This window comes from Choloepus didactylus, chromosome 6 (genome assembly GCF_015220235.1).
Source record: "Choloepus didactylus isolate mChoDid1 chromosome 6, mChoDid1.pri, whole genome shotgun sequence".
In the NCBI taxonomy this organism is placed as follows: Eukaryota; Metazoa; Chordata; class Mammalia; order Pilosa; family Megalonychidae; genus Choloepus; species Choloepus didactylus.
Genome location: NC_051312.1, coordinates 135,948,562 through 135,976,520, shown reverse-complemented (window position 1 = coordinate 135,976,520; position 27,959 = coordinate 135,948,562). Strand labels below are relative to the sequence as shown.

The window sequence follows — 27,959 nt, the reverse complement described above, 5'->3', positions numbered from 1 at the left end:
GGCTGGGGGAAGAAGGTGCCGTGGGGAACCACAGCAGCTCTGCAAATGGTCCTTCTCCCAGACCTTGGCCTGGCCCACACCTGTGCCTGCTGCAAGAGGCAATGAAGAGCAGGGGGTCTTAAGAGAGGTCCAGAGATGAGAGCCACCAGCATGGCCTTGTGATCTCAGCACATCAGGCCTATTCTGGTCTCCTCCTTGGGGCTTGAGAGCACCTGGGCAGAGCTGGGGCCACCTGGCTTCCCTGGAAAGCTAGCTGGGCCCTGCTTCTCAGAGGAGGGATGCTAGGACCTGATACGGCTGGGGCCCAGGTGGGTGAAATCTCTGGGTTCTAATTCTGGCCCCATGACTGAGCACAGGTAAATTGGCTCCCTAGCTCTGGCCTAGATTTCTTCATGTGGCAACAGGGATAGTCCCTTGCTGTTCCCTATCCCCAGAAGGATAAGTGCCCTGCCAAGGTGACGGGGGAAAGACCAATGGGCTGAAACTGGTCAAGAGCTGAGACATTCCTAGAGGAAACAGGAAGAATGTGGTTGTTTACCTGGGACGCAAGGCCGGGCCCTGTCTGTGGGAGGAGGAGGCTGCTTTGTTGCTGTGGAAAGGGGAGAAGATTTGGCTGCAGACCTGGGTGAAAGGGGAGGGACAAAGGAACAAACACATAAAATCCAGGCCATCTGAAAGACGCGCTCTACCGCTTCAGAACCACGATACCTGCCCCCATCCCCTGCTACCTTACCAGGGTCCTTGACCCACCTCGAGCCTTGTAGAGAGGCCCCCACGGGCACTGCCAGGCATTGCCACACACAGGTAGAGGCGAATCAGACACAGGGATCAACAGAGATGTAAACAGCAGTCCCCAAACCAGTCCTGCTACTTGCCCGCCTGCCGCCTGTCTGCCTGAGAGGTGCAGAGGCCATGGTGGGTCAAGACAATCTACTCTGGGGCTGAAGGAACCCGAGAGGGGAGGAAACAGGGTGTGACTACTGAGAATCAAGCTGGAGCCAGGGATTTCTGTTTCTCCTGCAGAAGTAGCTGGGATGGCTGCAAAGGCCCAGCTGGGTCTGCAAGGATGTCAGATGGAGGGGTTGGGGCCATAGAGCTGCTAAGGGCATGGGCCATTGGCCAGGAGCTCTTGGCAGAACCAGAACGTTTTATATTTGGGAGGAAGGGCTGGGAAAGAAGGGAAGGCCAGGGACCCAAGCCTCGGGAAACTGCATCTGGTAGCACAGACTCTACCTGGCTGAGGACCACAATCTCCTCCCCTCTCTAGGAAAACTGTCTGTGAAGGGCTCTTCCTGGTGAGTGGCCATGTGAGATCTTCTTGGGAGGATCACAGCCAGGACCTCTCACTCTCACTGCAGAAATGGGGCCATCAAACCACCAAAGCAGACAATGGGGTGCATCACCCCAATCACCCATCCCAGAGGAGAACCTTGGCATCTTGCTTGGTCCTATGCTGATGTAGGGAATCTGCTGGTGCTGAATTTTATGCTCCCCTGTCTAGAAAAGTCAGGGCTTAATTTTTCCCTATTAAAATAAACAGGTAAGAAAGCTCTTGTAAAGAACCCAGGACTGGGAGTCAGGAGGCTTAAGTAAACCTAACATTTCTATTGGATTTTTAAATGTACAAAGCCTTCTCCCATGCATTATTTCAAATAACCCTCAATAACCTTGTGAGGTAGAATTTTACTATTATCCCACTTTTATGGAGGAGGAAATGAAAGCTCAGGGAGGTTAGGTAAGTCTCCCAAGGTCACACAGCTAGTAAGAGATTGCTTACCAACCAGTTTTTCTGATTCCAAATCTTGAACTGTTTTTTTCTTCCTCATCATACTCTGACCTCACTGGTTATATGCCTGGACCATTTTCATATCACTCTCTAATCTTCCAAAAATAAATGTCATTAAATGTTATCTTCCCTTTCCTATCCTAGGAGTATGATGCATGTTGATTAGCCAAAATAAACACTTGGAAGAAAGGTTCCAATATGTCATCATTCGTCATCATCATAATCTGAGATGCCTTGGAAAGTAAGGAGAAGGGCTCTAATTTGGGCAGAAGAGAGAGTTGAATTTTGTTTGAATTCTAGATTTCCAGAGCCTCTACTTGGGATTTGTGCAACAGACTTAAGAGATTATACTTCTGCTGTCACTTTTAGTCTTGGTTGGTGCAGATGGGAAAGGGAGAGGCAGGATAGTACAATGGCCCAAAGCATGGGTTTCAGACAGAATGTTCTGGTACTTTCTAGTAGCTCACCAGAGGCATGATATGCCTACCTACTGCATAGTTGTTTTGAGGGAAAAGTCAGGAAAATCACTCAGCAGGGCTCCTGGCACATTATGCTCAAGAAATGTCAGCTACTGTTTTTAATATTCTAATTGTTTGCTCTCGGCCATGCAGAAGTTCTCTGGTAGTTAATTTCCCTGCCCAAGAAAACCTGAGAACCCTCTCTGCAGCCTGTGGGTGGCACTGCAGCTCTACCCAAATGGAGTATACCTAACTAGACTAAATCAAAGCGGATTCCATGGGGGAAAGTCTGAGTGCACGTCTAGGGCAGATTCCCAAGGAATTGGTACTTGTCTTATGTCCTGCATTTCCCAACGAGCTTCTCTTTCCCTGCTCATGCCCCCCTGTACCTTGAGTATCAACTTCCTATGAAATTGAGATGGTGGTGGGTGGATGGGGGGTGATGGGGTGGGGTGGGAAGGGCAGGCACAGCAGGGGGCTGGGAAGAGAAGCAAAGAAGGAGACTTAAATTTGGAGGGATAATACCAGGGCCCCTTTCTCAGGCCTGAGGGGGACAAACTGGTCTTCATACTGAGCACCTGGGCAAGCAGCAATGGGCACGGTATCAGATTTGTTCTTTTGTGGGAAACCCTAGGTACTTACCTTGCTGCCCAGTCTGGGTCTGAGATAGCAGGAACTGGGATACAGTCTGTAAGTGGCTGGGAACCAGCACGAGCTGCTGGAGCGGATGGAGGGAAGCCATGTCCTGCTGTGGGGAGACACAGAAGTCAGGGAATTGATGAGCTGGGGGCGCTGGCTCCATCTGCAGGCTGCAGATCCATTGCCAAACTCAGTGTTGGAGGGCAGTGACCTTGCTTTAAGCCTCTGTGGATGCCTGGCGTCTGGCACATAGTAGCTGCTCCATTAATCACAGTGGGTTGTTACCATTTCAGCTCTCTGCCAAGTTGTGCCTTGCAACATACTGCTTAGCCCTTGCCTTGTTATTTAGCTCCTATGTGTGTCAGTCCTGTCTCCCAACTAGATTGTAAATGCCTTCAGGGTAGAGACTGGGTTTTATTGATCTCGCAAAAGTTTGCTCTAAAATGACATGCAATCCTAACTGTCCAACTATTATTTTATTAAAATAAAAGCCACTAGACTATGTTAAAAAGCCATGTCTTGAGTCTGAATCCTTTCCTGGAATGGCTCTGGGGTGAGGGAGTGGGGAGAGGGTCAAGCTATTCTTAATAAAACCAATTTGGTTAAATACAAAGTCCCTTTTCCCTGGATTTCTCCAACCAGCCCATGAAACAGGAGTTTCAATCCCAATCCTTGAGGGGTGTGGGGTCCTTTATGATCTGGACCCCCAGGTCTCCGTGCCCCCACTGGGCGGAGCTTAGATCTGAGCGCAAAGAGGACTCGGTAAAACCCAACTGAATGAAGAAGTGAAGGAATGAGTGCACATTCTAGGCTTAAATCTTCCCAGAGAAGGAGCCACATGCTGTTTCTGTTTCAGAATGTCTTTCTTCCCCACTCCAGCACTCTGTTCTAATTTGGCTTTGACATAAAATCTTGCAGGAGGGAGAGCAGGCCCACTGGGGATACAAACACTACTCCTCTAGCACTAGCTGTCATCCCAGGATGTCCCTGAATGTGACACCATGAGCTCAGCCGCTAGTCCATCGTTTTGGTGACATTGGTCCCCTTTCCTCCCAGAGAAGCAGAGACCACCCTCTTCATATCCCCAGCCAGGCTTCCCCTTCCGGAGGCACATGTTCTGCACCCCTCACCTCCACCCAGGCTCCCTAATCTTTTTCTAACGTTCCCTGCAGAGGTTTCTTTAGACAAATGCGGATTAACTGAGTGCCAGGCTTTGAGGCCATTTTGCAGATGGCTTGAATTAAACTCACAGGCCCATTAAGAATATTGGGGTTCCCTGAAATGGGCTGGCATTTACCCCAGACATTTGGTTTCCAGACATTACGGCAGGTCCTTGAGACAGGTGGCATGGCCGATGGGAGAGGGACTCCTGCAGGGAGTCACTGAGGTCTTCGGTTTTAATCTGCAAGTGGAGGCAAGAGGTGAGGGTCAGTTCTGGGCCTCCCCAGGCAGAGAGAAATAGAAACGTGGTGCAGATCAAGGCTGGAGAAGACCCAGAAAGCAAAGAGCTCAGGGGCAGGGGGGTGCCCTTGGAGCTGCTGCTTAACCTCATCTGGCGAATTTTCCAGACTGTGTGTGCCCTGCAGGCCAGGACAGCAGGAGACACATGTGAGCCAGCACCCTGGGGTACCTGTCCTGCCAGGTGGGGAGTCCACTTAGAAGGACAGATCCCCCAAACAATTCAGGGGGCCACGCCAGTTCATAATGCAGTTTACAGCCTTCTTCATTGAAATGAGGAAAATAGGACACTGAAGTGACTTTTAAAAATAAAACTTGAGGTATTAGATTCTTTTAAATTCTGAGATAATGCTTTTTCTTCCATTGGGGGGTGAGGGAGGGAAAGAGATTAGAATCTTTTCTTCTTTTATGAAATGATGGTGATCCAAAATGGTATTTTAAAAGGTTCCCTATCTCACAAAGTAAAAAATAAAAAAACTGCAATACTTGCTTGATCTCCCCCAAATTTTGTCTTTTTCAAATTTTCTTGGTGCATGAAACCCCATGCATAAAATCCTAAAGTCTGGGAACCACTAATCTGGAGGACTAACTTTTTCTCCACGCCCCCCACCCCCCACCCCCTTGTTTTCCACTCCTCTGTGTCTTCTCTGCAGCTGCCTCTTTGCCTGCATGACTTTGGTGACAATCCTTGCTTGTCTCCCTTACAGGTGGGGACACGTCTCCCTCACAGCCACTATTGCAGTTGCAGCCTGAGGGGCCTGTGGTGGTTTCCAATCTCTCTCCAATCTCTGCCGCCCTTCAGTGACAGCACAAACCAGCCCCATGGGTTCGCCAGGTGTCCTAGAGGAGGGCAGGAAGTACTACTTGTGTCCCTCCCACCTAAAGAATGACTATCCTCTTGGAGCTTTTCGGAAGCCTCTTGGATTCATATAATATGACAAGGGGCCCAGAATCTAGATTCACTTTTGTGTGAATGTCACTGATACCTTGGAATTTCTCCTGTCTGTATTAGTTAAACCCAAGTTAAGGGTTCAGACTGTCAGCTGTAATTGTGCTTAATCCCTGGGGGAAATGATGCTTTGGATCATTAGAAAGAGATTTGCCTTGGGTTGGACAGTTACGAAGATCCCACTGCACGCCATTAGAGACTTAGATGGGAGCTAATGTCCTAACTATGGTGCCTTGCACATAGTAGGAACCTAGCTCACATTAATTGAATAAGAGACATAAACAAAACCTGTCTCTCCATGGCTCCAGGGAGGCACAGTGAGGAAAACATTGAACAGGGAGCTATGCTGGCCTTGTTTCAAGTCCAAACTCAGCCTCTATCTTACTATGCAACTTGAGCCATCACACTCAGCTTCTGGGACTCAGTTTCCCCCTTCTGTTCTGTGGTTCCACATGGTTTTTCTCCCTTTCAGTCCTAAAATGGGAATTACACATTCCAATTTCATACTGAATTTGATAGACTAGGCTAGTCCAGGTTGCAGCAGTGTTCTTTAGCTAATGCAGATCTAAACAGCACACAGATTTAAGAAGATCTAAACAGATCTAATGCCAAGCTAAACAGCCAACACAGATCTAAGAAGCGCTGGCTGCATAGGAATTGGGAAGAAGATGCAGCTTGCAGGGATGGTCTTTATAAATCGTTTCTCTCTGCTCTCACCTAAGGCAACTGTTCTGGAGCCTTGGAAGCAAAGAGAGAAGAGGCTAAGGAGAAAGGGAGAGAGATGGGAGGTGCAGAGGGTTGGGCTTTCTGGAAACTCAAAAGTCATGGGCACCCAGGAAAGCCCCACTCCCTACTCCCACCCCACCCCTTTGGCTCTTCCTACCCATGTTTGGTGCCTCTATCTAAGAAGCTCTGATGTCCTACTTCTGTCCCGAGAAATTGGAGTTTCCAGGTCCTGGATTCCAGGAAGAAATTTGGTAGGTTTTAAAAAACCAGAAAAGACAATGAGCTACTTACTTAAAAACAACTTTAAGGTTTGCTACGAAAGGAGATTTTACTTAAGAAAGCCATTTTGGGCCAGTCTTCCACCCCCACGTCTCCCCTCTACATGTCCCCCATACCCCTGGGCATCCCCCATGCCAGAGAGGGGACAGGTGAGAGGGGATGGAGGAAGTGGTGCAGAGGGAGAACACGGAAAATTGGAGGTGAAATCACACCGGTGGAACTGCCGCAAGCAGCTCGGCCTGGCTCCAGCTCAGAGGCAAGTGGCAGGGTTCCTTTATAGACTCATTATGCGCAATGAAGAGATAAGGAGGTGCAGTGATGACAGAGCTTGAAAACATGTGCTTTGCCTCCAAACTGGGCGCTATCTGTTAGAATCAGTGCCAGGTCTTCCCGCAACACTTAATTTCAGAAACCAGAGCCATCATAAAAGAAAACTCACTCCTTCATCTGCTTTCTGGATCAATTGCCCTCCAAACCCTTTTGGGGAGCCTTCCTGACCCCCAGATCTGAAAACGAAGGGCCTGAGAGCAGAAACGGCATCTCTTTGGGTGTTCATGTGGGGCTTTCTGATGACTCCGTGTGTGATTCCTCCATGTCATTGCTTCACAGACCTTTTACACTTTCCTTTTTCATAATTTATTGTCCTCTGGGAGTGAGGAGACGGCCATGATGCCCAAAGAAGTCAATCCTAAATAAGCCAAATTGAAAGGAGACTTCTTTCTCAATGACAAGCTCTGAAATCTCTGCTGAATTTGGTAAGTGGGTCTCAGAGGGAGCAGCGCTGGAATAGGAGGGAAAGGAGACACATCCACAACCCCAGTCGCTGCCAACACGCTTCTTGGACCCTCTCAAGGGGGTAAGAAACTAAGAAAATTCAGAAATGAAGTCCTTCTCAATTAAAAAAAAAATCCCTTTTCACAGCTGTCGAGTGGAAAAGGTTGGAACCTTTCCAAGCAACTGGGTGTTGGCTGAGGTTCTGGAAGATGAGTCTCTGGAGGAAGCTTCTGTTGGATCCCATTGGCTTTTAATGTGAGAACTGGAGGCAAATTGGATGGAAACCTGGTTTCCCCCGTACTTGTGAAAACCCAACCAAAGCCACAGCCTGCCTGGAATCATGAAGATTGTCTCCAGGGTCTCTCGTGTCTCTTCTCACACAAGAGGAACATTTCTTCAGGCTCCGCTGGGGATGGTCTCATCCCCAGAGTCATGGGCCACCCCAGAGATCTCTGCATCGTCCCAGCCATGGACTGTCCCATCCACTCATTAGACAAGGTTTGTTAGCTTAGGACCTTATCCACCCACTGAGAGGTGGAAAGGTGTTACAATGAGTCTTGGGCAGTGATCAAGATGATAAAAAGGTATCATGTGTGATTTTTTCTCTAATTCCAGTGAATTCCCTGACACCATCTACTTGAGAAAGCAGTAACCTCATCCTGCAAGGAGGAAGCCCCTTCTGAGGAGGCAGGAGTCCTTAACACCTTCGTTACCTGGCTTTCCCTCCTGGCTCGGAGGTGTGAGGACTCAGCATCTCATCTCTCACAGGCCCAGGGAGCTTCAGAGATAGGTATAAGGACACTGGCAAAACCAAGACAAGCGACTGGGCTCCTGACCCTCCCCTGGAGCTCTCCCTATGGAACAATAATGCAAAATGTCCCAGGGGAAAGGGAGACAAGAGACCATAGATAATGGAAATATCAGTTTTGGGGTCATGGGATGGGGCATGGTGGGGCTGGGGTACTCACTCTTACCCCCTTCCCCATGGGCATTCTCTCATGGCCCTCCCAGGTGGGGAAACAGCCCCACACTAATGAATATATCACTGGTGGTGAAAATGATCAAAGCTGTTGTCCCAGTTGCATAACTCGTTTGTGGAAAGTGTTTCATAAACATTTCACAAGAAGGAGAATTTCAAAGCATGAACATCTCCCAACCTGCCTTCAATTACAGGCAAGATTTTTTTTTTTCCTTTCTCTCCCTTCTACACATCTCCCTAGCTGTGAGGAAGAGTTTCTATTTTGTAACTGATCTATAACGTATTGGCAAACATGTTGCTCATGAAAACATCCTACAAATATATTCCAAGCGGTGGAATGGGGTAAGCAGGTAACTCATCTCAGGTGAACAAGGCTGAAAATACCCTAAGAGAGGATGGCTGTGTTTCTGCCTGGGAAACTCTCCTCTCTGCGAGGCTTTTGGCTGCTTCCCACCAGCCCAAGTTTCCTGCCTCTTCAAAATGCCTCTGAGAAGTGTCTGGAGAGAAGGTCTCACCCAGTCCCAGGTCTCTAGTCAGATGGATGATAAACCAGCCTAGAAGCACCTTTGCCCATGCAAAATGGGATCATCCAGCTTCTGGACAGAGGAGGAAACCAAGAGATGAGAGAGGGGACACTTTAATAAAGACAGGGCTCCTTGGCCTGGAGCACTTGCAGTTGCTAACACCTGACAAGAAGTTTTCCAAAGAGGCATTCCTTGTTTTTCCCTGCTTGCATCTACTCTGGAAATGCAATAAGCTTATCAGCTATGTGGTTTAACGTTTTGGCTTCACTTCTTAGGACATGAACTAACACACATGTCCTAGTGCTAACACACATTTGAAAAACCTCATCCATTTGAGCCCATACAATTTTTCTTCTTGCTCAGGGATATAAATCCCTGAATTCAGGTTAAAACACCCCAGGAAGGAGCTGGGTCCTCATTGAGGACCCATCCTCACAAATGCTTTGGGAGGCCCAAGCACAAAATGGCAGACTCAAACCATTTCAAACTTGCACACTTGCAGCCCGTCCTGAGACCCCAGCAGCGTCCCCTCCAGGAAGCCAGATGGAAGGAGTTCTTGCTTGTGACCCTGGGCTGCTTTGATCCAGAGTTGCCTGGTTCTACTGGTACCATATCTGGTAGACAAGATAACAGAGCTAGCCCCTCCAGTTCTTGGGCTAGGGTTGGGTACCATACAGAACTGTTGATTTGCCCACATAGAGTGTCCCCAAATAAGTGAAATGGTGGGAGGTGGGATGGGTTAAGAAGGGATGAGCATGGTCTTTGAATCAAACTCTGAGAATTGTTTCTGAGCCCATGGCGAGTCTTGGAAAACGTCTAGCCTGTAAACGCAGTTCGCCATCATGTCAGTTCTTCTGCACATACCCGTGCTGTCTAGCATGGAAGGACTGTGCTGTCCTTTTCAGAGCTGGGGATGATAAAAAGACATCTAGGAAACAAGCCCAAGGCTCAGAATCAATGAAGAAACCTGACTTCGGACCCGTCCCTGCCTCTAACTGGTTGCATGATCTTATATTAATTTACTTCGACTCATCTCTCTGGGTCTCTGTTATTCCTCCTCTAAAGGAGAGGATAGACTAGCTGGAGTCTACTTAAGTAATTCATAATGTGCAAAAGAGAGAGTGGGAGTAGAATCCTTTATGCTTATTATATTACTATACCCATTTTACAGGGGAGAAAACCAAGGCTTGTTAAGAAACTTGCTTAACATCACACTGCTGGGAAATAATAGAACTGAAGTTTCAATCAAGTCTGTCTGACTTCACAGCTCCTCTGCACTACCCTGGCTCTCATCTACTGTGTGATGGAATCAAAGTATCATGGAATCAAGGTAGCTTAGAGCAGGATGTGCCAGTTACATGGCAGACAGTCAAGTTGTTGACTCTCTTCCTTCAGAAGTAGAAGGAAATGTAGACATCACCTGGTCCAAACCCTTCATTTTACTCATATGACTCCTGAAACCCAGAGTAACTTGCTCAGGGAAACACAGCTAGAGTTGTAGCCAGCCGGGCCCATTAGGAAGGGTCTCCTGACTTCCCATCCAATGTTCAGTATGGCTCATGGCCCCACGACACACTCAGTCTTCTCTTGCTATGCCCTGTTGTTGTTGCCTCCCCTGTTCAGTAGCGACCCTGATCCTATTGCCCTGATAGGATTGAGTCTAAGTCAAAAGGAAAGCCCCCACTCAAAGGTCCTACTTACAATGGGTCCACACCCACAGGAATGGATCGACTTTAAGAACATGCCTTTCTGGGGACATACAGCTTCAAACCACCACAGTACCCAAGCCCATTTATTTCAGACTTTTTAACAGTGGCATTTCTAAAATCTGTTCAGTTGTATTTGCTTCCTTAAACTAAGACACTGGAACTTAAGTTTATCATCATTTTCATGATTTCATCATAAAATTTTCATTACAGTTTTCTATGTGCTTCTTTATGGTCAGCTGTCACCTGTGAGGAGTACTTTGTACAACCTTGAGGCTTTTAAATAGAGTTCTCAGTTACTGCACCAGGTAAGGTTCAAACACAGATAAACCACATAACTACATACTATGGTAACAACGCATTTGGTTCGAGAACCAGCATTCTGTACTTCCTTGACTCTCACATGTAACAAATGAGCACCAGGGGGTTGATATCTGCTCTTTCCCTTCCTCATTATGGGGAAGAGAGAGGAAGAGGGGAAGAGAAGATCTGGGCATGCTGTGAAATCCCATTCCCAGTGCATATTTATTTCACTGTGGGGCTCCACATGAAACCAATAAAAGGAAGTACAGATGCCCTGCCTGTCTTAGACACACACACACACACACACACACACGCACACACACGCACACACACAGGCACACCAAGCACCAACTTGTGGTTGTGAAGCACTACACAGATTAGTTCCATGAGAATCAGCTAAAAGAACTATTTCTCAGCACCTTAGAAACTAAAAAGCCCTTTCAGATGTACTGCCATTTATTCTTCCCAACAAATCAGTGAAGGAAATAACCTTATCAAACTGATTTTGCAGATCTAGGAATCAAGGCTCAGAGAACTTAAGCAACATGCCCAAAGCCACAAAGCTAGGAAAAGTAGAGCCTGACTTGACTCTTGGATTTTTGGACTCCACACCCTGCTTTCTTCTACCTGTACCACACTGTGAGGTAGCTCTGCTGGGTCTCCCACGCCTCCTTACACCCCAGAATTTCTGGACTCCCTGGAGCTACTGAAATGTGCTTGCTGAGTTCTGCGTCCTCTGCACACTCCGTTGTCTTTAAGTATGGTACACAGGTGGTATAAACATTTCCACCAGTATAGTCTGAGACTTTTCCATATACATGTGGCCTAAATGGCTGTTGAAAGTGAAGTTTGCAACAAGTCTGAATTGGATTCTCTTTGGCATTGTCCTAGGTGACTGCCTATGATTTGGAAGCTTGTTCCCAAAAGACTGAGCATTGGCTACATAAGAAAGTAAACAGTTTTCCCTCTCTGAGAATAGTCTTCCAGGAAATCTGAGTCTTTATCTCTTGTATTCTTTTTTTTTTTTTTTTTAAATTCAGTTTTATTGAAATACATTCACACACCATACAATCATCCATGATATACAATCCACTGTCCACAGTATGATAACATAGTTATGCGTTCATCACCACAATCTATCTCTGAACATTTTCCTTACATCAGAAAGAACCAGAACAAGAATAAAAAATAAAAGTGAAAAAAAAAAACACCCAAATCATCCCCCCATCCCACCCCATTTGTCCTTTAGTTTTTATCCCCATTCCTCCACTCATCCATACACTAGATAAAGGGGGTGTGATCCACAAGGTCTTCAAAATCACACTGTCACCCCTTGTAATCTACATTATTATATAATTGTCTTCAGGAGTCCAGGCTGCTGGGTTGGAGTTTGGTAGTGTCAGGTATTTACTTCTAGCTATTCCAATACATTAAAGCCTAAGAGGTGTTATCTATATAGTGCATAAGAATGTCCACCAGAGTGACCTCTCGACTCCATTTGGAATCTCTCAGCCACTGAAACCATTTCGTCTCATTTTGCATCCCCCTTTTGGTCAAGAAGATACTCTCAGTCCCACGATGCCAGGTCCACATTCATCCCCGGGAGTCATACTCTGCGTTGCCAGGGAGATTTACACCCCTGGGAGTTGGGTCCCACATAAGGGGGAGGGCAGCGAGTTCACCTGTCGAGATGGCTCAGCTAGAGAGAGAGAGGGCCACATCTGAGCAACAAAGAGGTACTCAGGGGGAGACTCTTAGGCACCATTACATACAACTTTAGACTCTCCTTTGTGGTAATGAGCTTCATAAGGGCAAGTCCCATGCTCGAGGGCTCAGCACATCAAACCACCAGTCCCAATGTTTGTGACAACATACGCTAGGGGATCAGCATCTCAAAGTTTAGAGATAGGCCTTACAATTCAGGGATAGAGTTAACTGCTGTAAGAGCTTACAATCTAGGTACTATTACAATTATTGTGTCCACGTTAGGCTATGTTCTAAGATTCAATTCTGAGTTTACACATTGTAGTTAGTCCATATTGGTGAGGCATCATTGCTCTCACCATGTTTTCTCATATCTCTTGTATTCTTGAGGCACTCAAATGAAAGTGAGGCACCTCTCTTGGTCCTTCATACCAGGTTGGCTTTGACAGCAGCGGAATCCATGGTCTTCCAAGAGGCAAGCTTGAAGCCTAGAGGTTTCCTGCCTTCTAAAGTTTCCCTTCCCTGTTCACTTTAGTTCAAAAAACCTTTATTAAGCACTTTTATGTCCCTAGAGTCAATGAGGACACAAAGATGAATAAGGAACTCATAGAGTAATTAGGAGACCACACAAGTTAAAAAAAAAAAAAAATCAGCTCACTGAACAAACTGAAGGATGTCCAGTGGCAGCACAGAAGAGGCTGTGCTCACTGCGTGAGGGCATAGGAAGGCTAGAGAAAGGGGGATGGAGTCGGGAAGGGTCCATAGGAGAAAAGCCTTTCTGAGCAGCCTGGAAGGAGAAAGAGGAGTCCACCAGCAGGAAGGAGCATCCCAGGAAGTGGGAACAGCCTGCCCAAAGTTTCAGAGGGTGAAGCAGCACTTCCTACTTGGGAACTACAAGCAAATCAGCACCGCTGCGTCGTGGAGTGGGAGGAAGCAGGGGTAAGCAGGCAGGTGCTGTGAGGATGAAAACCTCGTGAGTCGTGCAAGGGGTTTATGACTCTGAGGGTGAAGTGTAGCTGGTGAAGGGCAGGGACATGGTGAGATTTAATTTTAGTTCAGTTATCTTAACTGCTGCCTGGAATATGGAATTGAAGAGAGTATAACCACAAGCAGGGCACCTAGTTAAAAAGCTATTGATTGCACTAGGCCAGTTACCAAAGGACAGTGGAAACAGAGAGCAGGAGATGGAAGGGAGAGTTTTTAGGATATAAAATCTATTTCCACCCCTAAAGGTTTATCCTTTGTAACAAAGGACTGTTTATTTCAGGAATTCCTTGTTGAATGCTTGTGGGATTGAAAGAAAGAGCACAGAAAAAAATCTGAAAGGCTGTAAGCCAAACTGCTAATAACAGATGGAGTAGAGGACATTTGGGATTCTAGAAGGTATTCACTTTATAAGTCAGATATTTCTGCAATGAATTATTTTTGGAAAGCTAATTATTAATTTTAAATTAAAAAAAAAAAGGTTCAAAACAGTAAGCACCTAAAGTTTCGTATATCATAAGTTTGCAAGGTGTTTTATAACCATTAAAGTCAGTTGTAGAGTTTCCCCTTTGGCCTGGTGAAAATAAATACATATGTACGTATGTGTGTTTCTGTTTGTAATTTTTTTTTAGGCAATAGCTGGAAATCCATCTCATTTTCTCACCACATCTTCAGTCACTGTTTCCAGCAGGAAACACACGACTTGTGGCCTGAAGTCCTGTCCCAGACATTTTCATGATGTTTTACAGTTTCCAAAGCATTTTCAAATACATCATTTCAGTTGATTGTCACAGTACTCCATTGAAGTAGAAAAAGCAGGTAATGTTATCCCCATTTTACAGTGGAGGAAACCAAGACTCAGGAAAGGTAAGAGATTTACCCAAAGACACTGAAGCTGGCTAGCAAGGGAGCTGTGAGCTGAATCCAAGTCACCTGACTTAAAATTTAACATAATTCCAAACTCCTAGGATTTTCTGAGGAAGCCTTCCAAAGTGGATTTCCAGGCACTGAAATCCATCCCTTGAAGCTCTAAAGCCTTTTATTTCAGTTTTGGATAGATTATTTATTGGTTTCCTTTTGGATAGAGATCTTGCTAAAAGGCATCATTTATATCCCTACTCTCCCTTAAAGAGTACCTGAAAGATAATTTAGCCAATGACTCAGAGTCATAATTTTGAACTCCTTTTAAAAAACAATCACACCCTCAGGGATACTGAAGTGTTTGGCCATGAACTAGTAGTTTTGTTTTGTTTTGTTTTGTTTTGTTTTGTTTTTCAGCTTGCTTTTTCCAGGTTTTTTGCCTCCTTCCTCACAACCAGATTTTTATCTGCCACTGCTGGTATGCTTGCTTCTAGCAGCCTCCAATTCCACCTCTAATTTGCAGCTCTTATTTGCTAACGGCTGGAAAAACCAGATTATTAAGCTAGTTACAACTGTTCCTGAAATAAAAATTTAAGGCACTAAGAAAGTACCTGGCTTGATGGTCTCATTTTGCTTCCCTCTTGTATCAGCTGGGTTCTAAGTCGGTGAGTCTTCTGACATTGCAGCAGCCCTTTGACATTGGGCTTGTGCTTTGGTTTAACTTTCATTGGGCACATGTTTATCCTGTTACCCTTATTAGCCTGGAAGTGGGCTCCAGGTGCAATGGTTGGTTGAACCCACACAACTGACAGTTTAAGCTAAACTCTCTAAGGCTGGAGAGCAGTTACTAAAAGACTGAGCAAACTGGGGCCAAAGGATTCTCTAATAGTGTATCTCAGTTCCTCTACTTATAAAAGGGAAATAATGTCTGCACTATTTCTAGGACTCAAGGACCAGGGTTAAATGTCTGCAAAACCCATTCCAGGAAGGGCTTTCCTGATTTCTGTCAACAAAACCTTATGAGGATAATGATTTTGTATAATTTATTACCTGGGAGACCCATCTTGCTTATTATGTCCTGCCCAGCATAGAACATAGTGCCTGGTATTTAGCAATTGCTTATTAAATATATGTGGAATGAGTGAATAAATGCTTTCCACAATCCTAAAATCTAGGAAACTGGGTCTCAGAGAAGTCAAATGATTTCCCAAAGGCCATGCAGCTAGGAGTGGCAGACATGGAATTTGAACCTTGGTCTGACAGGATACAAAAGTCAACACTATTTCTGCCATATCACACTGACTTGAAAAGTCATGTCGAACTAGGCTCATTTCCTTTTATATAGGGTCCCTAGAGTGGTGGATCAGGCCATGCTCTGATTGCAGTATGTATTTATGATGGTTAGGTTCATGTGTCACCTTGGCCAGGTAACGGTGCCCAGTTGTCTGGTCAAGCAAGCATTGGCCTGTTACTGTGAGGACATTTCGTGAACATACACCATCAGTAAGATGATTGCATTTATGGCTGATTACACCCTCAATCAACTAAGGAGAGTGTCTTCAGCAACGAGAGACGTTTCACCCAATCCGTTGAAAGCTTTGAAAGAAGTGATGACTTCAGCAGTCAGAAGAGAGAACTTTCATCTCTACATCAGTCAGCCAGCTCCTCCTGGGGAATTCATCGAAAACCTTCATCAGAGTTGTCAGCTTACAGTCTGCCCTACAGAATTTGGACTCGTGCATCCCCACAGTTGCGTGAGATACTTTTATAAAATCTCATAAATATTTACAGATAGCTCCTGTTGGTTCTATTTCCCAAGAGAACCCTGACTAATACAGTATGTATGTCCCTGAAGGTCAGGATGGGGTCATGTGGGCTGAAACAGGGCTGATTAACAGGTCACTGTCATCCATGAAAGTCTCCAGTGGCATGCCATGGGATTCTGCTCTTGGCCCAGTCTTGCTAAGAATGTTATCAAGAACCTGGATGAAGATGTAACTGCATACTTATTAAATCTCTGTATGAAGAGCAAGCCTAGCTAGTACCTTGCACAAAGTTATCAAGATTCAAAACAAAAACAGAAAAACTTGAAACTATGGAAGGAAGTAATGAGATGAAACTTAATAGGAGCAAATGTAAAAATCCTTCACTTAAAATATGAAAATTAATGCACAAGTTGAGGCAGCAGTTTAAATTTAAAAAGAATTGAGAGATGTTAACTGATTCTAAGAGCCTGTAAGTTGACAGTGGGAAATAATTACCATTTAAAAACCTGTATGATAGGCTGCACTAACAGAAATGTAAGCTCCATGAGGTCCCCCTTACTGCCTTTGTTGTGGTTGACCCAAATGGATCAGAGCACAAGAAAGAAATAGCACCCGCTCAATAAAATTGGGATGAATGAGTAAAAGAAGGAATGCCCCCTCCCCCATCTAGCCAGATCTCTTCCGAGTATTGAGTGCTGTACGGTTGTGGATGTTATGCATAAAGAGGATGATTGGCAGACTGAAGAATATGCATATAGAGGCATCAGGGGTACAAACAAACAAGCTTAAGGAGTTCATCCTAGCATGGTACAAGCAAAAAATTAGGAGCAACTGAATGTTCATCAATAGGGGAATGGAAAAACAAAGTTACACTAAAACAGTGGGATGTTGTATAGTCATTACCAAGAATCATGTAAAACTATATGCACTACCATGAAAGAATCTGTAAGTCTTATTGTTAAATTTAAAAAGGATGTTTCAGAAGAATACATGCAGTATAATATGGGTATACATTTATATACACGAATATATATATACACACACACATGCATATATATTTAGGGATGTATATATGCAGGTATTTTTAAATCTCCACAAACATTTATACATTTCCGTTTGTGCCCATATCCATGTAAGTGCAAAGAAAAGGCCTTTTAGATGTATATACACCACACTGATAACAGGAGTTAGTCAGCTCTGGGAAGAGAACTGAAACTGAATGGGGATCAGAAGTCTTCCCCTTTGTCTCTATTAAATTTTTACAAGAAAATATTCATAGAGTATATCTATAATTGTTTTAAGAAAGGCAATCAGAAGCATGGTATGTGGAAAAGTTTGCTGAATCCAGGCTCTTTACCTAGGAAAGGAGAAGATTTGGGGGTGATGGGGCAACTTCTTGAATACTGCAGGTCTGTCAGGTGAAGGAGTGGACATGTATTCCCTGGAGCTGAGGCAAGTAGGGTGTCCTAATTTGCTAATGCTGCAGAATGCAAAACACGAGAGATGGATAGGCTTTTATAAAACGGGGGTTTATTTCACTACACAATTACAGTCTTAAGGTCACAAAGCATCCAGAAAACCTCTGTTAGCTGGGAAGGCAGCTGGCATCTGCTCCAAAGCTCCGGCCTCAGAACGGCTTTCTCCCAGGACGTTCCTCTCTAGCAAGCTTGCTCCTCTTCAAAACATCACTCCCAGCTGCACTCCCTTTTCTCCCCCCAAGTTAGCTCATTTATATAGCTCCACCGATCAAGGCCCACCCCGAATGGGTGGGGCCACGCCTCCATGGGAACATCTCATCAAAATTATCACCGACAGCTGGGTGGGGCACACTCCAAGCAAATCCAACCAGCACCAAAACTTCTGCCCCACACAAGACTACAAACATAATGGCATTTGGGGGACACAATACACTCAAACCGGCACATAGGGTGATGGCCATGGAGGGTGATGGCCACAGGGGTGATGGCCATGAGGGGTGATGGCCACGGGGTTGATGGCCACAAGGGTGATGGCCATGGGGATGATGGCCACAGGGATGATGGCCATAGAGGTGATAAACGCAGGGGTGACGGCCACAGAGGGTGATGGCCACAAGGATGATGGCCATGGGGGTGACAGCCATGATGGGTGACAGCCATGAGGGTGATGGCCACAGGGGTGATGGCCATGGGGGTGATGGCCACGGGATGATGGCCACAGGGGTGATAAACATGGGGGTGATGGCCATAAGGGGTGTTGGCTACTGGGGAGATGGCCACAGGGGGGTGATAGCCACAGGGGTGATGGCCATGGGGAATACAGCCACAGGAAAGTCAATAGGGTCTACTGGGAGAAAAAGCAGTGTAACAATTCAACCTGCTCCACCCTGGACAGTGTTGCATTCTAGGTAGTGAGTTCGACACCGCTGGGAGAGTTTTGGAGAAACATGGAACCAGCTAGTAGGGACAGCAGGAGGCTTTGTGGTCAAGGAGATAGGTCTGACTGGAATCACTGGTTCCCAGGCTTTTGAAGTTCATGACAAGTAAATCTTTTTTTTTTTTTGGAGAGTTCAGATAGAGTTAAGTTTTATTTTGCCAAACAAGAACCTTAAACTAACTAATATCATCTGTTATGACCATTTCACAAAATTAATATTTTAACACCAAAAAGTTCAGAATCTCAGATTTTTAAAATTGGATGTGTGTAGCTTTATAAAAATCCACTACAATTGTCTTCATTTATTTTCATTTCACTGCAGACAGTGAAAACTTAGTTTTAAGGCATTCTAGTATTAATAAGTAGATGTATAAATGCACAGAATGAAGGGGAGGAAGAAGGAACCCTTCGTACAAGAACAGCAGTGGTCTCTCGCACCTTTTGGGGAACCACTGGAGCAGATGACCTAAGGGTCCCTTCAGTCCTCAAGGAGTATGTGTCTATTGCTCATCACAGGGTTAGAGGGGCACCTGAACTTGTCTCCATTGTTCATGAAAAATTAAGCCACAGTGACGTGCAGTGTCACGGGGTACCCCAACCACCCTGTTTCCATGGAGAGGCTCAGGAGAGGGCACCCCAAGAGACTCTCAGACTCTCCCCATTATTCCTAAGAGGCCTTTTCTAAAGAAGCCTCTTCTGGCTTCAGGTACAGAGCTCTGTTTTGAACCACCCACCTCAAAGAGTTTGGAAAACCGGGTCAGGCTGGGTCCTAGCCACAGCCCCCCTGGGCTCTCTGGGCCAGCCCCGAGCTCTTGCCAACCACCGAGCAAACAGCTGAGGTGCCGAGCAAACAGCTCCAGGGACCCAGCCAGCAAGTGGCAGAATTGGGAAATATTTACCAGAGCCAGCTGGATGGACCCCCTCCATACTTGATTTGCATAAAGCCAACAAGCTCACCTTCTGTGGTGGTGGGGGGGAAGGGGAGACTTTGTGAATCACAGACTGGGATTAAAGGAGGCTGGCAGAGGAGCAGCACGACTAGCTGAAAACCTGGGAAGAGGAGGGGAGGGGAAGCCACAACGGCCGGCCGGGGTGGAGGGACAGGGGCAGGCGGAGCCAGCCATCTATCTGTTTATTTGACACTCATTGAAAATCTCCTCTGTGCCAGGCACTGTTCTACTGTAATAAATAAGATACAGGCCCTTTCCTCGAATATTCCACTGCCTGGTGGGTAAGACAGAAACACACCCAAGAAAAGTATAGTATAGTGTGCTAAGCTTGTCAGGGTACAGAGGGTGGAGGGGATGGTCGGAGAGGGTTCCCTGGAGAAGAAGACATTTGAGTTGAGTCTGGAAAGAGGATTAGGAGCTTGAGAGGGAGAGGCAGGGGGTGGGTGGGGGGTGGAGGTTGGCACGGGGTGGGGGGCTCATTCAAAACGGGGTCAGGATGCCTTTGTATTGCTGTCCTCCTCTGCCTTCAGGACCCTTGTGCCTAGGGGATTCTTGTTGCTTCTTTAAGGACCCTGACAGTACTTGGAAGTCCTTAGGGCCTGGGGAAAGAGGGAAGGGAAGGGCTACAAATGGACTCCACTGGGCCCCAGGCCACACAGCGCAGACAGTGGGTTCTGGTGAGGGTGCGTGGAGCCCACGGACCTGCCCAAGCAGGGCAGGGCAGCTACTACAAGCCCACTGGATACTTGCTGAATTGCCAGGTCCTGGGCAAATTCAGGGACCCTGGGTCCTGCTGCTCCTTATCTTGCTTTATGATAGAAAAGAGCATTTTCCTCCTGCCAGGATCTGGGGGCAGTGCCTGCATGGCCAGGAACATGGCCCGCTGTGCAGCCAGGCCCACCCTCAGAAAAGAAGCTGATTCTGGTTCTGGGTGAGAGACCTATGAGGCCCAGCCAGCCTTAGGGCAGCTTCATTGCTTCCCCCTCCTAGCCCATGTGGGGTTAATATGGCTCCTTTTAACCCTTTCCATCCTGAAGGCTCTTGCCCTGGAGTCTAAGCTCAGCCACACCCTGGAAGGTCCTGGCCCAGAGCTGGGGGCACACAAGCACTCGGCCACTGGCCCCTACAGGAACCTATGTTTGCCTCCAGAGATTCAGTGTACAAATCTTTCCAGGCTTTGGTTTATCACTTTCGTAGTTTACCTACAAAACCTACCTCCAAGCCCTCGGACGAGCCCATCCATATTGGTGGCATGGGTTAAGTTGCAAACATGCCTCCTTTGGCTCACACACTTTCTTTGAGAGGATGTCACCCAGGGGGGGAAAGTGAAAAGAACATATAACCTGCTTTTAGCAAACCCTAGAGATGATGTTTGGCTCTAACTGACCATAAAAGGATATTATTTGTTTTCTGAAAAGATTCCACCTTGTATTCCTTTCAGTAGCAAGCTCTCTTGGTGAAGGAAAAAATAAGATTCAGTTTACAAAACTGCTTTATGCACATTTCAGAGGTACCCTTTTCTGTTCTGGGAGGAACACCTGCATTTACCTGGCCCAGCCTGACCCTGGTATAGTTTTCTTATTTTTGCTCTAGTAGCAGTTTGAGTCAGGTAAAGGGGCAAAGGTAAAAACACTCAGTAGAAGACAGCAGTTGGGTGAATCTGAGTAGAGCTGCCACTTGGGAGAGAGAGCCAGAGGGGCCCAGAGCTTCCTGAGAGGCATCGGAGAAGAAGAGGCAAACTGGAGCCAGGCTCATGTGAAATGGGGCAGCTGGAAGCACGGAGAGAAAACTATCAGCAGTAGCAACTGTAACTAGTGTTTATTGAGCACTTACTATATCCCAAACACTTTACATGCAAAATTGCATTTAATCCTCCTCCTAATAACACTGGGAGATCAGTGCAATCACAGCCCTGTTCTACAGGGATGGAAACTGAGGCCTGGAGAGGTTAAGCCACCAAGTGACATGGCTCCCGTGGGTAAAGCTAAGGTTTGAATCCAAGTCTGTGTGATGCCAGAACCAGACCTCTAGCCACCCACTGTCCTCTGCAGCCTGGGACCAGGGCCACCCTGCAGCAACACATGCCAGCGATGTATGTGGAAGACGTCAGAAGATGCCAGTGCAGAGGAGGGAATGCTGAGAAAGAAGAGCAAAACTGGATGGGCAATAAGTATCTTTGGGGGTTGGGAGCAAAGGGGAATTTGGTGGCTGTTTTTGATGCTTGATCTGAGCACACATAAGCACAGAGGTCCAGAGGGCACCAGGCCCATGAGTGCAGCTGTGATTAGGACCCGAGCTGAGTCTGGAAACAGGAGACAGACACGGAGCACAGCGCTTATTATCAAGTAGGCATTGGCTAAATGTGAACTAAGTCCCAGCTCTGCCACTTAATCACAAGTCACATTTCCACTCTGAGCCTCAGATGCCTTCTTCGTCAAAATGAGAATAATAACACCTACATCACCCAGAATTAACAAAGTCCTCTGTGCGTTGTCAAGCAGAGACGGACATGAGGAGTGACCTGATGTCAGGTGGGAACTGGGCAGGTACGCGGACACAGCAGCTGAGCCCCAAGGGGGGCCTCCAAAGGCACCTGCAGGCAGCACTGGGGGAAGGACATTCACGGGGGGCGGGGGTAGAAATGCTTATTTTCGGTGGATGCTGCGATCCTGGGTGAAGCAGAATCTCCTGGCTACTAGAGCTGCCTTGACAGACTGCTCTGCCTCCCACCCCCTGCCCTGCAGGCACACGGGCATGTAAACACATCTCTCCTCCCTGCACCCTTCTCACGCACAGGCCCGGGGGAACCCTCTTTGGGTGGGAACCCTCCCCCACGCCCCCCTTCACCTGGCAACCTTCCCGGAACCTGCAGATGCTATCTCCACCATCCCAGCTGGCAAGCATCCACATGAGAGGTGTGTGGAGTTGGTATGTGCAAAGAGCTCCAGAAAGGTGGAAAAGTGTGGCACAAATGCCAAACGAGGGGTGCTGGGTCACATTGGGTCACATCTCTTGTGCGGAGACTTTTTCTCTCCGATCTCTCTCTCAGAGACACCTGGTGCAATAGGGAGTCAGCCAAGCCTGTCTGACATCTGGGCCCCACCTTGGGCAAGTTACTTAAGCTCCCTGAGCTGTAGTTTCCCCAGCTGTATAATGAGAACAATGATGCTTGCCTCACCCGGCTGTTGTAAGGACTAAGTAATATCAAAGGAGATCTGGCCTCAGTAAAGTCCCTGGCACAATCACATCAACCTCGGTTTGTATCCTGGCTCTAAGCAAGTCCCTTGGCCTCTCCGAGCCTCAGTTTCTTCATCTGTAAAAGGGGAATTAAAAAATCTGCTGCTCTAGGTTGTTGTCAGGTTTAAATGAGATGTTGCACGCAAAGCATTCAAACGCAGTGTCTCTTATCAACTAAGGACTCAGTGAGTGGTATTAGTTTTCCCTCTTATTGTTTGAGGCCAAGTCCAGCATCCCTTTCAAGACTGCCTGCTCCAAAGTTTCTCCATGGGAGGGTAGGGCTGGCCCTATGTTTAGTCTCACCAATGTCTGTGTCAACAAAGGCAGCTTCCTGAAATCTCCAAAGGAAACACACTTTTTCATTCCTGCAGAAGCTGGGAAAGGATCTCAACAGCTTCCTTTCCCTCTTTGGGTTCTCACTGCCTTCTGCCCCACCCAGAGGCCAAGAAGAGAGCTTGTCTCCATTCTCTGTCCAGAATACCTCCAGAAGCCTGAGTGAGATGGGTCTCTGACCCGCTGCCCCAGAAGAAGCTTTTCAATGGTCTCTGGGTGCTGTCTGCCAAACCACGCTGCACTAGAGACAAACCAGACAGCTGCCCCCCGTCGTACCTGTTCCTCTCTGAGCTGCTCTCAACAAGGCTTGGTCCCCCCAGCACTGGGTCTGCTGCCAGGGCCATAGCTGGAAACAGTTGACACCTAAGCGTGAGGGCAAAGAACCTGGCTGGCAAAGGACAAATTCCCTTTTCTCCAGAAGCAAATACACTTATGAACTATTTCTCTCCCCAAGCTTGGGGAGGTGGTGGAGCTTGGACAGGGAGACAATAGATCCCAGAAAAAAAATGACCTTTCTGGTAGCATCCCCAGCCCATCTAAACTGAGGCAAGCCCAGCTAAGCAGCCACCCAGGGAGAGGAGAGGAAGAGAGTATTACTGCTTCACCTTCATCAGAAAATCAAAGGAGCTAATATTTATCGATTGATTAATGTGTGCCAAGGACTATTCTAATACTTTGTCTATCTCAGCTATATTATATGAATCCCTAGGAAGTAGACACTATTATTGGTCTCGTCCTCTGGATCTGAGACCCAGAGAAATTAACTAATACAGATAATCTGGTTCAACCACTCCAGCACTCGTCCTCTGCCAGCGATAAGCAGGGCAGTGGAGTATTGAATACAGTGGAATCTGGGGTCTGGCAGGGATTGTGGGAAAGTTTTTTAATGTCTCAGTGCCTCCGTTTCCTCATCTATAGAATGGGAATAACAACCACCACCTCACAGGTTGCTATAAGCATTAAATGAAATAATGCACACAAAGCCTCCTTGCTCTCAGTGCCTGGCAGACAGTCAGGGTTCAATAAATTAAATTACTATGATATCCTCTTGACCACAATGGGGAATTGCCTTTGGAGGAGGGAGTCATTTAATCTTACCAATTATCTCCCGCCTGAAAATTCTGCCCTGCGCCTACACAGTCACTCAGTCAGCCCAGCTAGTTTCACTTCCCTTGTGCAAACATCTTTTAGGACTTTTTCAGAGCTGACTCCCACATTGGGTAGCAGCAGGTTCTCTGAGGGCCGAGGCTGTGGAACTTTTTATAGGGTGCCTCCATTTTCCATTGCCTTGTGCTTCTGTGTGGAAGGAAGGGCTGCAGCTAGAAAAACATCTCACTCTTGACCTCATGGTTGGAGAAGTGACTTTATCTCCTTGGTGGGTCTAAGTCAGCTATTCTTGCTGGGGTGACGGCTACCCTGGGAGACATCTGCTAAGATCTGTTGGGGGCAGGGGAGCAGGTTGCTGGTTGTCTTAATAATCGGGCTTGGAGCAGGGGAGCAGGTTGCCGACTGTCTTAATAATTGGGGGCGGGGCTCAATTTGCATTTACTGGACAAGCATTCTAGACCACCTGCATTGCAAAAGACAGTACTAAACAGAAGAGACTTGTCCATGTCCTGGGCGACCTGCAAACAGCCTTCAAATGCCCCACTGGACATTTGTGGAGCCTGCCTATGACCATCTGAGCCTAGAACCCAATTCCATTTTTTATACAAACACGACATATTTTTGCACCTTTTTAATAAACACTGACTTTGCCCAGAAATGCCATTTTCTGCGTAAGTGGAGGAAAGATTATATTTTATTTTGCTCAGAAGTTTACCAAGAGGTGTTTCACGTTTTAGAAAATCATGGCCTTTGACCTGCCAACATATCAACATGATTGTGTATTTGTCTGTCACAGTCATCCAGGTATAAGCATCCCACTATCTCATTAAATCTTCTCAGGGAGTGCGCTGAGCACTCGCTTGCTGAAATACACATTGTTTTGTTATAAATTCCTTTTCTTTCTCCTTTTTCAAATTAGAGTATTTTACTGATTTTTATTTACATTTTCTATAAATATCATTTTATAAATAAACCAATCATTTTATAAATAAATCTCATGCAAGATATTAAAGGGGCTTTATAGGATCTTTGTTACAAGCATTAGGCCTGATAAGACTGAGAACTGCAGCTTTAGAAGGAAGTGGGTGTGCAGGGCTTTACCCCCTCTGGGACCCCTTTTCAGACCTGCCTGTCGGCGGGGAGGGTACCTTTAGGTCTTCTTTCTGCCAGCTCTACCTGTGACAGGTGGATGTGTTTAATTCTGGAGAGAGATTTCAGAAAGCCCAGTGTGGCCATACAGCAAAGCCACCTCTCCAGTACAACTCTATCTGGCAGGTTCCTGTATCTATTTTTCAATTGATTTGGTACCTTGGAGGGGGTGGAGGGGGTTAAAAAAAAAAAAAAGGGATGTTGTATGTCGACATCCTAAAACCTAGCCCTACTCTTCTGGTTAAGCAAAATGGGGTTGGCTGGTTCCTCACCCTCTTCTCTCTCTTAGCCTGTCCCTCCACTCCCAGTGCTGCCTGCAGCCCCTGCCCCTGGAAGTACAGAACCAGAAGCCCAATCCTTTTTAGTGAAAGTTAGCAGCAGACAGATGTGGCCTCTCTCTCTAAGCCACCTGGGCGGGTGAACTCACTGCCCTCCCCGCTACGTGGGACCTGACTTCCAGGGGTGTAAATCTCCCTGGCAACGCAGGATATGACTCCTGGGGATGAATCTGAACCTGGCATCATGGGATTGAGGACATCTTCTTGACCAAAAAGGGGATGCAAAATGAAAAGAAATAAAGTTCCAGTGGCTGAGAGATTTCAAATGGAGTTAAGAGGTCACTCTGGTAGGCATTCTTATGCACTACATAGATAACTCTTTTTAGGTTTTAATGTATTGGAATAGCTAGAAGTAAATACCTGAAATTATCAAACTCCAACCCAGTAGCCTTGTCTCTTAAAGATTATATAACTATGTAGCTTACAAGGGGCAACAGCGTGATTGTGAAAGCCTTGTGGATCACACTCCCTTTATCCAGTGTACGGATGGATGAGTAGAAAAATGGGGACAAAAAACTAAATGAAAAATAGGGTGGGATGGGGGGGTGGTTTGGGTGTTTCTTTTTACTTTTATTTTTTATTCTTATTCTGATTCTTTCTGGTGTAAGGAAGATGTTCAAAAATAGATTGTGGTGATGAATGCATAGCTATATGATGGTACTGTGAACAGTTGATTGTACACCATGGATGACTGTATGGTATGTGAATATATCTCAATAAAACTGAATTTAATTAAAAAAAAAAGTTAGCAGCAGAGAGAAACAACCCTCAGGGGACCGAGTGAGCCCTACCGTACTCCAGGGCTTTCCCAGGGAAGTCTTAGTCTCCCTCCTGCACTGGGACCCCCCCTACCCTGAGGCTTGGTTCCCTGCTGGGCTTGCTTAGCCTCCCGGGACAAGCCCCACGGACATTAATTATAGTACAGGGGCCTCCCTGCATCTCTTCCCCACCAGGCTGGGAGCTCCTGTGTGGAACAGGACCCTATTTTACTGCTCTCTGACTCCTCATACCCAGTTAAGTCCAGGCTGGTGGAACTAAACAGCGAAATGCAGTCAATTCCCTCCTTGCTCTCGAGCTTGATGCTGAGGGCAGGGGGCATGGGGGGAATGGGGAGGAGGGGCTCACTCTGCTGTCACCCACAGACCCTCACTTGCCAGCCTGAGAGTCCGGTCATGCTTCCCCTCCTGGGCTTCCCTGGAGAAGCTTCTCCATCATTCTGCATCCTGGGAATTAAATGAGATCAAGTGCCAAAGGCACCTTGCACAGAGGGTGGCAGTCAGCACTCATTGATTTACTCCCCTTTCACCCTTGCTGTGAAAAGCGGGGACAGTGCTGTCCGTGGGGTGGCCTGGTCCCTCTGCATGGGATCTTCTTGGTGCCCTTCTCTGTGGTGAAAACCCCACTTTTCCCTTGAGGACCACTCTGGCCTCCTCCTCTTCTGTGACATCCTCAGGCAGTATCCCAGGGCTCAGCTCTCTTACATCTCTTCTGGAACTCACTGTGTGGTACTGTAATTCACCTTCTCACAAATGACACCCCTCTACCGAGCACTCACAATGGCCCCAGAGCCAGCCTACTGGGTCCTTCTGTCTCTGCCCCCAAATTGTGAATAACTCTTTTCAGTGAATCACTCAAGATCACAAAGGCTGGAAAATTCCCTGTGGCATTTGCCCCTCACCCTCTCACCCCGTGCAGCTCAGGGTGAGGAAGTGGATACTCTTTTCCCTATTTCTCTTCAAAAGAAAGAAAGAAAGAAAGAAACAAACAAACAAAAAATTAAAGGAGAGTGGACACCAAAGAGTACAATTAATTGGTCAGAATATGAGATGAGAAAAATGATAGAACCGTAGGGTACCAACAATAAGGGAACTCAGAGATCATCTCATCAAACCTCTTTATTTTAGTCATGAGGAAACTGAGGCCCAGAAAGGAGAAAAGATGGATTTATGGGCAGAAACAGTGTCAGAACCTAGGTCTTCTGACTGTCCATCCAGGAATCTGGTCTTATCCTGTTGCCTCTCAACTTAGTCTTATCTGTCCTGGGGACAGTGGGGTGGCTGTGCTTCTGGGTCCCTTGTCCTTTCCATAATGACCCCCAAACAGGCTCAGGCTGTCTGCCTGGGACAAGAAAGTGAACAGCCTCAACATGGAAACTTCCTGATGAGCCAACTTGCTAACGCAACCTCAGCTCGCAGTTACCCAGCATCTGACTGCAACTCTCCATTGTACCAGCTGACTTGGGGCCTTCCAACAGGAGCTTCACCCGCAGCGGCAGCAGACCCAGAGGCTGCTGCTACACTCTCTTTTCCCCTCCCCACTCCCTCTAACTCCCATTTCCTCCCAGTTAGTCACTGTGAGGTCACTCACACTCTGCCTCTGGTTCCCAGGCCTCTCCCTAAGGATGGTGTGTGCGTACAGGGCAGGGGGGGTTGAGAGAGACCACAGAGGAGGAGGAAAGAGCAAAGCATCCTGGGAAAAATGGCTCTGGAGTCAAAGAGATGTGGATTCGAATCCTGGCTCTGTCAGTTGACCAC

At 46.8% G+C, this 27,959-nt stretch overlaps 1 protein-coding gene across 1 annotated transcript in view; it reads right to left on the bottom strand.

Annotated features, from left to right (window-relative positions):
• Window positions 1-27,959, bottom strand: part of POU2F3 (POU class 2 homeobox 3) — a 71,572-nt gene that overhangs the window by 13,495 nt on the left and 30,118 nt on the right. Inside the window, exons 3-6 of the mRNA XM_037839824.1 lie at window positions 4,514-4,518; window positions 4,181-4,285; window positions 2,887-2,989; window positions 539-621 (exon numbers count right to left, since the gene is read on the bottom strand). Coding sequence (XP_037695752.1) covers window positions 539-621; window positions 2,887-2,989; window positions 4,181-4,285; window positions 4,514-4,518 — 296 coding nt within the window. The remainder of the gene's footprint in view (window positions 1-538; window positions 622-2,886; window positions 2,990-4,180; window positions 4,286-4,513; window positions 4,519-27,959) is intronic.